At 41.1% G+C, this 17359-nt stretch overlaps 1 protein-coding gene across 1 annotated transcript in view; it reads right to left on the reverse strand.

The window, feature by feature from the left end:
• Positions 1-384: 384 nt before the first annotated feature.
• The window catches only part of LOC132833791 (transmembrane protein 88), a 35366-nt gene continuing 18391 nt past the window's right edge, over positions 385-17359 (reverse strand). Inside the window, exon 2 of the mRNA XM_060852367.1 lies at positions 385-654. Within this exon, the coding sequence (XP_060708350.1) occupies positions 385-654 (270 nt within the window). The remainder of the gene's footprint in view (positions 655-17359) is intronic.

Below are 17359 nucleotides of genomic sequence, written 5' to 3' on the forward strand. Positions count from 1 at the left end.
TAGATGTGTATAATGTAGGCAAAGCTAGTAAAAATAATTGAAAATGCTCGCGGCTACTCGTCTTGAAAGAGACTAGAATAAATATTTTCTACTTCAAATTATAGGATTAAAAATGGACGGGGGGAAGCTGCATTGTTGGAACTACACAACAGCTCAGAATGATATCTTAGCTCTGATATCTCTCAACCCAAGACATCAATCTTTCCTTTCCCTTTACAAATGTTGAGGAACCTGGTATGTATTCCCAGTAATCACTGCTTTGATCTTAATGCTAAAATGTCACTGTCAATATTTTCACAATGCAGGAGACAGAAAATGGAGCATACAATTATGATGCAAATGCAGTAACAGGCTGCAATACATACAACATATCATCAAACTCGATCAAACCCAAGCCTTTAAATTGCTATCCCATTCTCTTCCGCAGCAACAGAAGCTGGGGTGGTCATGCCCAGTCCACTTCAAGCCTTTGTAGATGGCTTGGGAGTAGGGTAGGAAGCAAAGGAAGAGACGCAGACGGCGTGCCACACTGCAGTAGGTCACCATGGCAATCACAATCAGGGGAGACATTAGGACAAAACCGAGAATGATGAGTGCAGAGGAACTGTTATCATCGAGGATAGTCTTACAGTAGTAGGCATCGGAATGAATAACCTGCAGTTCAAATACAAAACAAAAATTAGTCTTGACTCACATAGACAACGCTTATTCTAAGTAATTTGCTTGCGTAAAATTCTATAATAAGATTTTTATGCATTTTATTAGAAATGGTTATGAATAATAACAAATTGTAATTAATACCAATAATTGATAATACATTTTTGTTACATATTTTGAACACATTTTGTGATTAGCGAAGTAGAGACAGCAACACGTCAGTCATTATGGCTACTCTGCCAATTTTATCATTTTGACATATCGGCCCAATTTTTAGATGGATTTTATCCTCATTCTCTGTCTCTTAAATCCTTTTACCTGACAAGCACTCACACGATGTCCTTGATTGCAGATTCCATCACTTTTCCTTTTCTGACATCAGTCTAAGTGATTTGTAGTTCATTGTTTTGTATTTCCATCCATTTTTATAAGGTTGTAATTTGGCTATCTTCTGAAACCCACAGATTTATTGCTTTTCATTACAGATTGGTGATAGTTCCATCGATTGGGAATGATTCATTAGATGATCATTGTTTCATTGATTCACAGACTAGTCTCTGTGATGACCTGTGGTGCACCTCTTTGATGGAAAGTCCTTGTGTGTAACAATAAATAAATGTTTCATAGAACAGGCACCACTAACCTGAATCTTTCCTGAATTTATTTTCCCATGTCCTTCAGTAATAACATATTCTGTATAGTTTGCTGAATCCAAAGTGACATTCTCTATTCGACCTCAACTTTCAGTATCAACATTAAAATCATGAGAAATAATATCTGAATAAAAGTTGCACACAGGACAAAGAAAATCTTGTAGCCTCAGAACATCAGGTTCTAATGTGTCAGTAGAGACTGAAAAGGGATTGTGCTGAAAATATATTTGGTTTGGGCGATGTCACACTGACAGCAAATAAAGCTTCTTCAAAATAAGACAAGCAAGCAAAACGTTTGCACATTAATAATGAGTGTGAAGCACAACTCCCAGCTCAGAGTCTCCATGAAGACAACAAAAATAGGAGTTAAAGCTCCAGGGTTCCCTCTTTCAATCACAATCCAATTATTCCTGCTGGAAATGAACATGTATGGGCATTCAATGGGAAAAGGGTCAAGCAATGACTGTGATACCCCATATTGTTAACACCCACAGTTAGACTCACACCTGAAGATTATCTAACTAAGCAGGATCTCTGAGACCAGTCAATGTGCTCCTACCAGCAGGAGAGGAATAAAAAGATAAGTAAAACAAGGTACATGTATGGAATGAGCTGCCAGATATAGTAGTGGAGACTGGTTCAATTGCAGCACTGAAAAAGCATTTGGATGGGTATATGAATAGGAAGGGTTTAGAGGGATATGGGGCAAGTGCTGGCAAATGGGATTAGATTTGGTTGGGATAGCTGGTATGCATGGACATGTTGGACTGATGGGTCTGTTTCCGTTCCATACTACTCTATGACTCTATAACTCCGGATGCTAGAAATATGAAACAGAATTCGGAAATTGCTGGAGAAATTCAGCAGGTCTGGCAGCAGCTGTGGCAAGAAAGCAATGTTAATGTCTCGGGTCCAATGACCATTCTTGAAGATAAAGAGAGAAACATTGAGGGAGGAAGAGGATAAATATTTGCTAAATCATTCAGAGCAGTTGTATGCATATGTAGGTTTGTGAAATTAAATGTCTGCCCTTGAGGACTGATTAAAGCTGTGTTGTTCAGCAGAGTACAGAGAGTTTTGCCGAAGAGCCAGTTTAGATTATCTGCTCAGAATCTTGCAACGCAGTTTAAGCTGGTGGCATTCTGCCTCAGAGGTCATGCTGGAAAACAAGCGTCAATCCCTGGACAGCTCAGTTACCACAAACAGCGATACTGCAAGGACAACACGACCATCTGTCTAAGTGTCTCTATTCTCCACCTTCACTTTCTCAGGCAGTATTTGTGTTTATTTGCATTTATTACCATATATTAGTCTGTGTGAACTGTTGAATTGATGCAGTAGACTGGAATAATAGCCAACAGTCATTTATTTTTGGATGTCTTTCGGACAGATGGACATTTAGTCACTGTGCCACAGGCTGGGAATAAAGCAAGGTAACAGATGATGTGCAGAAATCTAGTAGAGGGCAGGATGAAGAAATCCCTTTGGCTAATTTTAACTTGGTCTCCACGTTTCTCAAAGTCATTATTAGGCCTTTCAACCCTTTCTGTAACATCATTTTGATGATTGAATACATATCTATAAGTGTAAGAATACAACATATTTATATTGTATCTTTAATATAAGACACTTTCTAGAAGCATTAGCAATCAATATCTGACACTGAACCAGATGACCAAAAATTTAATCAGAGTTAGATTTTAAGGAGATTCGTAAGGATGATGAAAGAGAAATAGAGAAACAGAGAAATTTAGGAAGCAAATTCCAGAGCTTAGGGACTCAGCGAGTGGACACACAGCCACCAGTGGCGGAGCAGTTAAACTGGGGATTCAAAAGATGCAAGACTTAGAAAATTGTTAAATATTTCAGAGGCTTGTAGGGCTGGAGATGGTTACAGATACATAGAGGACAAAGCCTTAGCGGGATTTGAGATCAATGGCAAGAACTTTCAAGTCAAATCATTGCACAACTGGGAGCCAGTGAGCACAAAGATGATGGGTGAACAGAATGCTGGCAGCAAAGATTTTGAAGAACTTAAGGTGGAAGATGTCTGGCTGGCCAGGGAATAATCAAGTCTAGAAATTTTTTTTTTAAAAAAAGGCCTAGATGAAGTCTCTGCAAAAGATAAGCTGAGGCAGAGTGGCATTGAAAGATATTACAGAGATGGAGAAAGACACTCTTCATGATGTTGTGTATATGTGTTCAGAAGCTCAGAAAATTATGGAACAGGGATTGTGATCAGTCTGGCTCATCCTCCTGCAGTTGTTCAAAAGAATGATGGTGTCAGAGAGAAGGCCAGTATCAGTGGCTAGGAAATGGAGTTGGTGGTGGCAATCAAGGACAATGTACTCAGATTAGTTGGCACAAATGAGTGATTGTCTTCATTCAACCATTTCTGATGCATAATAATTGGTTTAATGGGTTAGTTAGTCAGTCCGTATTAATATATTTGCCTAATTCACTGGAAGAAAATTGCAAGCTGTAGTATTTCCTGGGATAGCTACCAATTTAGCATACAATCTAAGCAATACCAAATAATTATATTATTGCAGGTCAATTGGAACCTAATAACCTTGATTTACTTTGATGCTTTGATTCTTGATCCCAATTCTGATATAAAACTTGTATCACTTACAAACTAAATAGTGGCGCCATTTAACATGAACATATTTGGCTCTTACATTCTGCTTGCTTTCCATTTGAAACTTCATGTTCACAATGCAAAGCGTTTTCGTTCCAAGTGTGTGTTGGGCCTGCAGCGCTATCTCCTCTAAAGGATGCCAAACATTTTCCTAGTAATCTAACAATGAAAATATATACCATGACAAAGAACATGCCCAGTTAGCAAGGCTTCACTTTATAGAAGAAAGGTTACATTTCCATCAACATGAGGCAATGCATTTTTCACAGATGAAGTAACAGGATTTCTTTGTTAAGCTTACTGCCTGTTTTCATTTGTGTGATGTTATGTATTAGAAGTAGTTAAACCCTACTGACAGAATAGAGTTATTATACTGGCATACAGTAAGAATCACAGTGACAGTAAAATTTCTATTATGCTGCTAACTGCACATGGTCATGTATTGGAAAGATGCCTTGCACTCATTAAACTGGCACCCAGCTCAGTCCTCAGCATCCAGAAACATTACTTCACATCAGTCAGAGGAGAAAAAAATCCTCTGGCTTTTTAGTGAATGATACTGCTGGGTTTCTCAAAGTGAATTGAAAGTCATTTAAAAGCATACAGAGTAGAGTCTGGATAAACAAACCCATTATTTGTACCTGTAGCACTCACATTCGTCTCAGTTACAGTGAGTGGCTCTTAACGATATGCCGAATCTTCCACAAAAAGACTTGAAGAGAACTGCAAGCATTTGCCAAATCACATTTCCACAATGAAAAGTCAATCTAGGCATTTCAGAACCAGTAACTGCTCAATGGTTGGGTGCACTGAAAGTTGCAAAGTGCTGAGAAACATTCCCCCTCGTAAACTTGGATTTACAACCTGGACCCGTAACCAATCCCTGACTCACTCTGCCCGCAAGGCCATGAAGCTAATAGCCCAAAGTAGCCCAATAGATCTATTGAAAACTACAGGGATACAGCAATTCAAACAGAATCCGTTGTAAGATCTGAATGCTCCTGAACTTGGTATACCAGTGAGAGACTCCCATTGCAAACTAATGTGCGTAGTCAGGAACGCAGCATTTCTACAGAATTTGCAGTAAGTTTTCCTAACTCATTTTCCTTTGTAGAGTGGCAATTAGAAGTCCATCCTCAATGTTAAGCCGAGGAAGGCTATTCGGTTCAAAGGTTGACCCGCTCTTAAAACGTTTTGCAATTGAAGTCAAAATGGGTGATGCAAAGATGAATGGCAGGCTTCAATCCACGCCATATGTCAGATGCCTTAAGCTGATGTCAGTGAGTGTATTTGGGACCTGTGGGATATAGGAAATTTATGTTTCTTCTGCAATTCGAAATTCATTATATAAAACAATAACTGAACTCCATCAGTGAGTAATTGTTTCAGCCAAGAGCTGAGTCAACAAGAATGTGAACTCTGTGGAGGAAATGCTAATTGGTTTGCTAAGGATGTAACAAATGGTATCCCCATTTAGAAAGGCTTAGTGACAGGATGCTGTGAAAAGGCAGGATGAGGGGCAAATAGCCTGAAATCAGGAATGAGCATGTTTTTCACAGACAAGACTGGATAAGACACGAGATAAGCAGGAGGGTCTCAGGGAAGTGGAGGATGTAAACGGTGGGGGGGGGGAGAACAATGAAATAAGAAAAAAACATATAGGAACCAAATTATATAAACATCGAGTATTTGTTGAATTCGGTGTGTTTTGTCCCTGCCTTGTGGACATCACACCCACTTGCAAGTGTGAAATAAAGAGCTCTGCTGATTCAGATCTTGTCTCAGACTGAAATTATTGCAGTGAGTGAGCTTTGTTTCTCACAGGACCACATTTGTAATTTTTATTATATATTAAAATGTTGCATTTAATATTTATGTTGTCCAACTTTACTCATTCATTCATTGAATATGAGCATCGCTGGTGGGGCTAACATTTAATGCTCATCCCTCAGTGCCTTTGAGAAGATGAAGTTGAGCAATCTTCTTTAAACCATTGTAGTGCATGTGCTATAGGTATACTCAACTGTCACATTCAATTGCTACACTTACAGTGTCATTTGAGCCATTATTCCAATCACTTTCAAATTTCACAATCATAAAGCCAACAAATGAGCGTCTAGCATTGATGTTGCTCTTTCCCTGGGCTGGACAGTCCAAAACTAAAGGTCAGCCAATTAGGGATGAGATGAGGAAGAATCTCTTCACTCAAAGACTTGCGAATTTTTAGAATTCTCTACTTCATAGTTCTGTTGGGAAGAAAACTTTTGACCCAGAGGCAGTGAAGGAATAATGAAATTTCCATACCAATGTGTGGCTTGGAGGGGATTTTGCATGTGATTGTTGTATTTGTCCTTCTGGGTGATAGAAGAGGTAATTTTGGAAGGTGTGGTTAAAAGTCACTTCTTGAATTGCTGCACTGCATTTTGTAGTTGACATTACTGCTGCTTCTGTGTCCTTGTGGTGGAGGGTATGAATGTTTAAGGTTGTCCCTTCTTGAAGTCTTTTGTTGCCTGCTATTTGTATTGCGTGAATGTTACTTGCCACGGAGCAGTCCAATCCTGTACATTGTCCAGATTTTGCTGCTTCAACTCTGAGGACTTGTGAATGGACCTCAACACTGGGCACTCATCTCCAACTTTGTGGGGAGAGAAGACCTTTGATGAAGCAGCTCAAGATGACTGGGGCTAGAAAAAACCATTAGCTCAAAATGATTGGACATAGGGCATAGTTCTGAGAAACACCAGCAGAGATGTTTGGAAACTGAGAATATTGATTGATTGATTGTCATGTGTATCAAAGTACAGTGAAAAGCTTTATTTGTGGGCAGTATTGGCCTCCAAGAATCATAATGACTGACTTTTGTGCTCACAAAGACTCCAATCAGTGGAGAGCTGTTTCTTGAATCAATTGGCATAATTTTACTGGGGCTATTCAATGCCACACTGACAAATGCTCTTTGGCTGTCAAAGATAGTCATTCTCATCTCGTTTCAGGAATTCAGCTTTTCCTTCATATTTGCACTACAGTCCGTTAATATTTGGAGTTGAGTGCACTAGCAGAACCTCAATGGAGCATCAGAGAGCAGGTTATTGGTAACTGTACATAGAAGCCTTTAATCACTATGTTGGTTAATCTTGACTTCAAACTCCATGCAGTAGCTACATAATCTAGACTGATATTTCAATGCAGAAGGAACATTACCACAGTGAATTTTATATATTGGAGCTTTTACCTATGGAACACGGAGAATTGACTGTAATGTAGAGTTAGAGTTCTAATAACGTACTGTTTATTTTCTCAATTATTCTTTGTCAAATGAAGAATGATGTTTTGTGTTAATTTGATCTCCTGTGGATTGGATGTGAGGAGCTTTTTTTATAATTACCGATAAGGAGGATACCTTTGTCGGCTGATTATTTCTGTCAGTTTTCTTTTCAGGAGCCAGCTTCAAAAATCTCCTCAAGCACCCCATTTGCTTGGAATCATTCAGGCAGCAAATTAGAAACCATTCAAATGCTGACATCCAATTTCTTTTTAAGGTTATTTGTTTGAAATCCATTTTCCAGAGAATACCTCTCCACCCCCAAACCTAGTCACGATATTAGCACAGGAGAGGAGTCTGCCAGCTGCTCCCAAGTAGGTAACATAACAAACACACACTTTCCTTGTCTGTTAGTGGTTTAGCCTCTTAAGTGTTCAATTAAAATCTGTCATCAGTGATTTAGCTGAAAGCACCTGATCAACTGTTTTGTGCAGTGTTCAAATTGCTGGAGTTTAAAGGAGGTTTACTCTTCCTCCTTGTGAAATGAACACTAGTTTAACCAAGCACTGGGTAAATCCCTGTAACAATCTCAGCATTAAATATTATATCTAATATTTCAGAAAGAAAATTTACTTATCATTTCAGTATTGCAGAATTTTTCAAAACAAAAGATGGCCATTTGGCCCTATTGCATTTGTGCTAGATCTCTCAGAGAGCTATCTACTTCTATGCATTGTACATTTTGAAGTATTTAGTTTTCAATATTTTAAAAGCGATAATAATGGATTCAGCTATATATAACCTCTCCACATTATAAAATCATATGAAGTAAAACTGACATTTTTTTTATGCTCATTTGCAGAATGATGTAACGGAAGGCCTCAGGCCTCAAGCCTAGTTGGGTTTGTGGAGTTTAAAGGAGGTTTACTCTTCCTCCTTGTGAAATGAACACTAGTTTAACGATTGGTTCATTTTTCTCTGGATTCCCAGTCCCCTCCTTCAGCATATAGCCCTCAAATTGCAAACTGAATTCCACAGCAATCATAAGACACTGATTTACTTCTTAAATCCCTGACTGAGGTAGGTGCTGCAACCACTCAGCAGTGAGTTCAAGACAACATTTTGCAACTACAGCAACAGTGGGAATGGGACAATCAATAGAATTCTGGATCGATTTGTGTCAAATGTACCTGGGTCAGTCGGGGAAGGTGTACCTACCAACTCACTCACAATTGATGTGGTACAGCACTCAAGTGTTTATTATTCCACCAATGATCACTCCATGACACGTTCCCCTTTTTATTTAAGGATTATTTTTCTTTCCCTCTTATTACAGATTATAATAATCCGAGCTATCTTCACAGTAAACCATAAATGGATTGATTTTATTGTAGATCTATTTTGGCTCCTCAGAATAGGTTTCCTACCTGTAAGAGATGTTTTTCACTTCCAGTGAGTAGCCAGCAGTAACCATGATGAACATGCTGATGGGTACAATTTTGCCACATTACATTCACTGGGGTTGGATCAAGGTGAGACTGCTCCCACAGACAACTGTGCCTCAGTTAACAACATACTTTAATTTTATCACTTTAGTTTTATCACAAAATTGATCTTAGTGGCCATAGGCACAATTGTTCAAGGTGTTTTTCTCCCTCCTGGATTGTGTGGCATCATGTTAAGCTGTGACAAATTCCTGCGCTACATGGCATTTGGTTGATCATGGTTGGTGCAGCATTAGGGATTTGACAACTGGAGAAGAATTTTCTCCCACTCAGTTCCTTTGAGTGGGAGCATAATTTCATGCTGCTGGTCATCATGATGGTCTACCAGCACCAGCCCACTCCTGGTTCTATTTCCCTAAAGGGATGCTGAGGGCCTCCTTCCTGTAAGTAGCAGACTGTAGATTAAAGTCAGCAAAAGAGCCCATTAACGAGATTTTCAGTCAGTCTGCACATCCTTCATTGTGGTCAGATGGCAGGCTAATCTGGTCTTGACACTGAAGACAGGCTTGAGGAGTGTACACCCCTTACCCTGGCAACCTGCTCATAAATGTGACCATTTCTTAATCCAAACCTTTCAAAAGAGCTGAGAGAATGGATGGTGGCCATCAATCCCTTACCTATTTCAATGTCGGAGAGCTTTTAGTTAGCTGTCTATCTCTGAGAGCCCACCACTGATTAGAAACCGAATCTAGTTTCATGGTTTCATTTCATTAGAATCATGGTTTCTAATGAGTGATTAATGCAGTGGAGTTGTTTTTATACAGCCATACTAGTCTGAAAAGCCCCAAGACTCGAGCCTGGTTACTACTTGCATGGGAGAGCACCTGCAAATACAGGCTCTTGTGGCGCAGCAGTAATGTCCATACCTCTTAACCAGGAGGTTAGATTCAAGTCCCACCTACCCTGTTTCAAAAAAATGTCCAAACAAGTTGAGTAAAAAAGCTAACTGTAAATACTGTGGCCACAAGTGCAGTTCAGAAGCTCCAAATTCTGTGAGTAGCTCACCTCCTATTGTGAGACGGAATGTGCACAACTTGACTGAATGGGTACATTTCCAACAACAGAAGTTCAACAGTTCACAAGAAGCAGTCTACTTGATTGGTATGTCATGAATCACCATAAACATTCAATCCATGCACCACTGAGGTATATTCGTGGCAGTGCATACTATCTACAAAATGCACTGTAACAACTCTCCCAAAGTTGCTTTGACAGTACCTTCCAAATCCATGACCTCCACCATCTAAAAGGACATGGGTAGCAAATGCGTGGGAACACCTGAACCTGCACGTTCCTCTCCAAGCCACAAATCATCCTGACTTGAAATTACGCCACAATTCCTTCATTGTTACTGGGTCCAAATCCTGGAGCTCCCAACAACACTGTGAGTGTATCTATACCATACAGACTGCAGGAGTTCAATAAGGTGACTTACCACCAACTTCTCAAGGGAAATTAAAATGACCAATATATGCTGGCCCTGCCAGCGATGCCCACATCCTGTGAAAGAAAAGAAAAACCCTTACTTTGACAATGAGTCCTCCTTTTGGTCACAAAATGACCAACTCAGGAAGTCACTGCTAAGTGATTGTTCCCAACACATTGTGGGGTCAAGATTGCTATTTGACAGGGACCAAATCACAAAATTGTGCCCCTGATTTCTCAGCTAGAGAGAAGAAATCAACTAGGTTTGTGATCAATGTCCAATGACTCCTCCTGAACAGTGATTTTTGGATGAGAATGTAGTCAGGTGTAGCTGTGGCATCATTGCTCAGACATGGAGGGTGCTCACTTTGATGTAAGAAAAGCCTCTCTCTTAGTACGATGTGGGAGCAACATGTCTGTATGTGAATTCTGACACACAACACCATCTTGTGATCTTGGAATACAATGAGTACTGAAGTATGAATTATGTTTGACACAGCCAAAATCAAATTTGAAAATTGCTGCTTCATTATAACACAAAGATTATTCTGTAACTAATAAGTTTCTGCGCATGAAGTTATCCGTTTTAGAAACAGAGCAGGAGGAGTCCCCATTCAGCCTGTTCTCTCATTCAACATGATCATGGCTGATCTTCATTCTCAACACCATACTCTCTCCTCAGGGCCTTGATGTTTCTATCCTTGAGAAATCTGTTTCTCCCTGAAGCAATATTCAGTGAATTGGCCTCCACAGGTTTCTGAGGTAAAGAATTCCACTGGTTCGCTAACTCCAAGTGAAGAAATTGCGCCTCATTTGTTGGAAACTGGTGTCTTCCCTAAAACTGAAATTCTTTCTGTAACATGTGTGTTACAGCTTTAACTAGCCACCTACAAATATAAACAGGTCTGTAGTACATGAAAACAGAGGAGAGGTTATGAGAATCATTGAAGTCATAACTCACATTAGAGATTTATCAGGCACCATGCTACACTATTACCAATACAGTGTTTTGAAAAATGACAAGTTTTTGTTCTTAAAAGGATTGCAAGTTAACCTTCAAATAGAGATAGGCAAGGGGATAACAGTCATCCTGACATCATGAGCTTGTGGTTATCACAGTCAGGGAGAAAGTGAGGTCTGCAGATGCTGGAGATCAGAGCTGAAAATGTGTTGCTGGAAAAGCGCAGCAGGTTAGGCAGTATCCAAGGAACAGGAGAATCGACGTTTCGGGCATATGCCCTTCTTCAGTTATTACAGTCACACTTCCTCTTTTTGTTTCATTATCAATGTATCATATCCACTTCTTAACAAACTCAATAAACTGTCAAAAAAAGCGGCCTATATTAGGTGACTGTGATCACCAAGGCCCCAAAACCAACACAGCTCAGTCTGACAAAACATCGTACCCTGACATCATGACCTCTTATTCGGGGAGCGCGGAGGTGGGGGGAAAGCCCACCGGCCAGGGGGCACACCGTTACTGCATCCAGTTTATTCAACCACATCAGAATCTCATACATTTCTTTGAGATCCCCCCCTCACTTTTCTGAACTCCAGTGAATATAGGTCCAGTCGACCCAATCTCTCCTCGTCCAACAAACCAACCCGGAATCACTCTGATGAACCATTAATGCTTTCCCTATGCGGCACCTTACCTTTTCTGTAATGCTTGATTGTATTGTGGAGTTGACAATGAACAAGAAAGGAACAGGAGATTCAGGCATAAGCCCTTCTCCTGTTCCTCGGATGCTACCTGACCTGCTGCGCTTTTCCAGCAACACATTTTCAGCTCTGATCTCCAGCATCTGCAGACCTCACTTTTTTCTCAATGAACAAGAAAGCAAAGATAATAATATATAATCACAGATAAGAAAACCCAAGGCCTCAGACATTGTTTGCTTTATTGGCCTGGAGGAGACATCTCGTCACCAACGGCTCAAAACCTCTCTTCACAAGAAAAGGACAACATACACCTCTTAAAACCATAGTATCATCATAGCAGTTGCCACCAAGTAAATAGCGATGCAAATTTAACTTGTAATGAATAATTCCTGCACATTTCAAAATATTTTATTTATTGATTGCATTTTCCATTCTTCCACCATCACTTTAAAATGGGGACGTTCAAAAAGGTTGTCAGATGACTCTGTGTGTTTATAAGCGCTGGGTACAATTATATGCTGTTTGAGAGTTTTCATAATGCAAATTTCCCACAGGACATTTTAGAGTCATAGAGTCATACAGAGCAGAAACAGACCCTTCGTCCATCTCATCTGCACCAACCAGACATCTCCATCTGACCCAGTTCTATTTTCCTGCATATCCCTTTAAATCCTTCCAATTCATATCCCCATCCAGATGCCTTTTAAATATTGCAATTGTACCAGCATCCACCCCTTCCTCTGGCAGCTCATTCCATACACACATCACGTTATCGCTCAGGTCCTTTTAAATCTTTCCCCTCTCACCTTAAACTGATATCCTTTAGTTTTGGACTCACCCACACTAGGAAAAAGACCTTGGCTACTCACCCTATCCATAGTCCTCATTATTTTATAAACTATCAGGTCACCCCTCGGTCTCTGACACTCAAGGGAATTGTGAGGCACGGTGGCTCAGTGGTTAGCACTGCTGCCTCATTGTGCCAGGGATCCAGGTTTGATTCCAGCCTCGGGTGACTGTCTGTGTGGAGTTTGCACATTCTCCCTGTGTCTACATGGGTTTCCTTCCACAATCCAAAGATGTGCAGGTCAGGTGAATTTGCCATGCTAAATTGCCCATAGTATTGGGTGCATTAGTCAGAGGGTCTGTCTGGATTACTCCTCGGAGGGTTGGTGTGGACTTGATGGGCTGAAGGGCCTGTTTCCTCACTGTAGGGCATCTAATCTAAAGCCCCAATCTATTCAGCCTCTTCCAAAACACAAACCCTCCAGTCCCAGTAACATCCTTGTAATTCTTTTCCGCACCCTCTCTTAGTTTAATAATATCTTTCCTACAGCAACGTGACCAGAATTGTAAGCAGAATTACAGAAGATCCCCTGACCTATTGCATGGTGTTACTAAACATTGGCTAGAGGTGAGAAAGAACAAGTGAAAACAGTGTTTCCTTTCAAAGTAATGAATCCAGAATCATTAGCGCCTACACAAATGGACAGAGGGAGCTCTTTTGACATCGCATCGTTACATCCATTCCTCAGCCAGTCGAGTTCAGTGGCTCATTTTTCTTGTGTGCATGTTGTTGTTTCTGTTTCTCCTTCTCTGCTATGTTCTCTCATTGATGTTTTTCTGTTTTTTGACTGAGTGCCCCGATTTTTCTCTTCGCTGATTGTAACAGTGTGAAAGGCTTTGGGCCTTTCAGGCAGGCTGTTTATCTTTGCGCTTGATTTAAATTGCTTTACTGGGTAGAATCTCTACCCTTGCTTCGGAGCCCATGTTTTAAGGAAAGTGTAGGGGCCTTGAAAATGAAGTCTACTTGGAGGCTCTGTTGCTGAGAATAGCTTCTTGGTTGGCACGTTGGCTCAGTGGTGAGCACTTCTGCCTCACAGAACCAGGGTCCTGGGTTCAATTCCACCCTCGGGCAACTGCCTGTGCGGGGTTTGCACATTCTCCCCATGTCTGTGTGGGTTTCCTCCGGGTGCTCCAGTTTCCCCTCACAGTGCAAAGATGTGCAGGCTAGGTAAATTAGACATGCTAAATTGCCCATCGAGTTCAGTGAAGTGTGGGTTAGGTGTATTAGTCAGAGGTAAATGTAGAGTAATCGGGTAGAGGAATAGGGCTGGGTGTATTACTCTTTGGAGGGTTGGTGTGGACTTGTTGGGCTGAAATGACCTGGTTCCACGCTATAGGGATTCTATTCTATGATTCTGCAAGACCAGGAAAACACTTTCAGCTTCTCTCAGATCCAGCCTGGATATGAGTCAGATGTCTGACACATGAAGGGAGACTGGATCGGTTAGGACTATATTTGCTGGAGTTAAGAAGAATGGAGGGGGAGGTCTCATAGAAACCTATTAAACTCTAACAGGGTTAGATGCGGTGAACCATGGGACAATGTCTAAGTGCACTGACTAGGTCAGTTAGGGCTGAGATAAGGAGAAATTTCTTCACTTGTGGAATGGTGAGGGGTGACCTTATAGAGGTTTATAAAAAAATGAGGGGCATGGATAGGATAAATAAACAAGGTCTTTTCCCTGGGGTGGGGGAGTCTATAATTAGAGGGCATAGATTTAGGGTGAGAGGGGAAAGATGTAAAAGAGACCTACGGGGCAACTTTTTCACGCAGAGGGTGGTACATGTATGGAATGAACTGCCAGAGGATGTGGTGGAGGCTGGTACAATTACAACATTTAAAAGGCATTTGGATGGGTATATGGATAAGAAGGGTTTGGAGGGATTTGGGCCAGGTGCTGGCGAGTGGTTGGGATTAGGTCGGGATATCTGGTCGTCGACCGAAGGGTCTGTTTCCATGCTGTACATCTCTATGATTCTGTGACTCTAGTGAACCTGTGGAATTCTCTGCCACAGAAAAAGCAGATGAGGCCAAAACACTTTCAACAAGGTGTTAGTTATAATTGTTAAGGCTAAAGAGATCATAGGGTATGAAGAGAGAGCAGAAACAGGGGACGGAGTTGGATGAACCATGACCATATTGAATAGTGGAGAAGGCTTGATAGGCTGAGTTGCCTACATTCCTGATGAAGGGCTTATGCCTGAAACATCAACTCTCCTGCTCCTCGGATGATGCCTGACCTACTGCGCTTCTCGAGCGCCACACATTTTGACTCTATTCCTGCACCTGTTTTCTATATTTCTACGCCAGTGCCTACGAAGTTTAGCCTCCTTTTGCCCAGCAACATTAATACTGGTAAGGAAGGGACGAACAATGTATGAGCCTGGATTTTACATAAAGAGATACAAAAGAGGACCAGTTTACTGCCAGCATCAACCATCTACTCCTTCCCTGTCACTCAGAGCCACGATAGCCCCTTCCATTGCTGCCTTCTTTCATTAGTTTTACTCTGAGTTGGTGTTTCCTCTGTCTTCGTTAGTTGAAACGGGATGATTAACAGATAAAGATGCGGCAGAACATGACCAGAGCCCCTGAAACCTGAGTTTTAATGTGAAATTGATGTTATCTAAGAAGAAAACACTGTGAATGGCTACTCCTTAAGTAGCCTGAGATTTTTATCTGCTGCATATCATCTGTTAGCATGAATTCTATCTCTTTCAAATGAGCTCTCACCAGCACATTATCATCAGATAAGCAACTGTCAGGCATAACGCCTCTTGGAGGCAGGTTCAGACCTGCAGATCTAAAAAAAAGACTTTGTGGATCTTGGTTGAAACCTTCTAAATGACATCACAGAAAGATTCAGTGTCTTTATTGGTGAACAAACCCCAAAATTTAATTTTGCTAAGTGGTTTTGGAGGTGGGACCAGAAACAATATAACAGATTCCTGTGACAGGTCAATGTCCTGACACATTCCCAGCTTTGAGTGCTGTTGCTGGACGAGGGATCTGACAAACTCTGTCTACTCACCCGGCAGCTACAGTAAACAAAGTCTGCGTAACAAAGACCCCAAACAGAGCTCAAGTATTGACACCACTGGATTCATCCCAAAGATGGACAGGCATCGCATTACGGCTGAAACCTGGTCATTACATCGAGACAGCCCCACAGCAAGGAGCCAATGGGCCCTCAATGCCTCCTTTAAATAAGTTCCTCTCTGATTTGCAGGCGTCAGAGGGCGATGAGCCACCCTATGAAAGATTCCCTCACACCAACATGAGCTTTGCTTTGTCAAAGCATTTCTAGATTCTTCAGAGCACCTCTGCATTGAGGCACTATTGTGATCTCGCGCCTGCGTCAATGGTGCCTGCCTTTCCTGGTGAGGTCACAAGTGAGACACCGCTGTTGGGTGCTCTTGCTGGGTCTGCCATTGTAACGGGGACAATGTTGAAGAGTGTGGAGCTGGAAGCAAGTCAGGCAGCACCTGAGGAGCAGGAGAATCAATGTCTTGGGCATCAGCCCTTCATCAGGAATGTCACCCTCTGCCTGTAACTAAGCTTATAATACTGCCTGCTTTAATGGCTGCAGAAAAGAAGACACAAGGTAATATTAAAGGAAGAAAAGGTGAACAAAACTGGTAGGAAAAGCAATTAAAAGATCTAGCAACTCCTAGGTATGTAGAATTCACAACTACGAACATTGTGTTGAACTTGTAAAGGACCCTGATCGGGCCGATCTTGGACGACTATATACAGTTCTGAACTCTGTACTTTGAAAATTACATAGACACACTGGTGAGAATGTAACAACACCTTACAGGAATGGCAGCAGAATTGAGAGAAGTCAGATATTGGGAAAGATCAAACGGATAGGGGCTGTTGTGTCAGGAAAAGAGAAGACTTAGTGGAAACTTGATGGAGTTTTTAAAACTGTAGATGGACTGGATAGAGGAGACCTGAAGCAAATGTTTCCATTATGGAAAAATCTGAAACAAGGCTTGTGAAAATATGATAGTGACTAGTAAATCCATATGAGAAATTAGGGGGAATTCCTTAATTCAGACAGCAGGCACAATATGGGAGCCACTGCTAGAGAAAAAAGTCAAAACAAATGCCTTTAGATATGGCTGAGAAAAATGACTGAGATGATATCGATTGAGTCAGAGAGGACTCATGTGGAATGTGAACAACAGCAGAAGTTAATCGAACCAAATGGCCTGTTTCTGTGCTGTTTCAGCAAGATACAGTTATCAAATTCCTGGTGTGTTTAGGCACAAGCTGAGCTCTCTACGAAAGGAACGTCAGCCTTCTGTTAGACAGAAAGAAGTAAGACAAAGCGGTCTAAGCTCTTGTGGAAGTGATCTACAGCCAAGCTAAAAGGTCTGGATTCTAAAGGCAATATGAATAAATCAGGCATGCAAAAGAATTGGAAGTATGAATCAGAGAACCTGATTGTGAAATGGGCATTCATGGTTACTCAGTTAGAAAGGAGCTATGGAAAGCTATGCCATCAGAACTAATGTGACCACATTGAGAAATGGTCTGTTCCCATGTGCTACATTGGTGTGAACCATATTCAGGGAACTTGGATGGAATGCAATTCTCAAAGAATGTGACTCAAAAACTGAATCTGTTCAGGGGAAAGTGAGTGTCCTGGCATTCCAGAGATTGCATGTAAAGGTATTTGTATGTATCTGTTGTGCAATA

Source organism: Hemiscyllium ocellatum, chromosome 37, assembly GCF_020745735.1.
Source record: "Hemiscyllium ocellatum isolate sHemOce1 chromosome 37, sHemOce1.pat.X.cur, whole genome shotgun sequence".
In the NCBI taxonomy this organism is placed as follows: Eukaryota; Metazoa; Chordata; class Chondrichthyes; order Orectolobiformes; family Hemiscylliidae; genus Hemiscyllium; species Hemiscyllium ocellatum.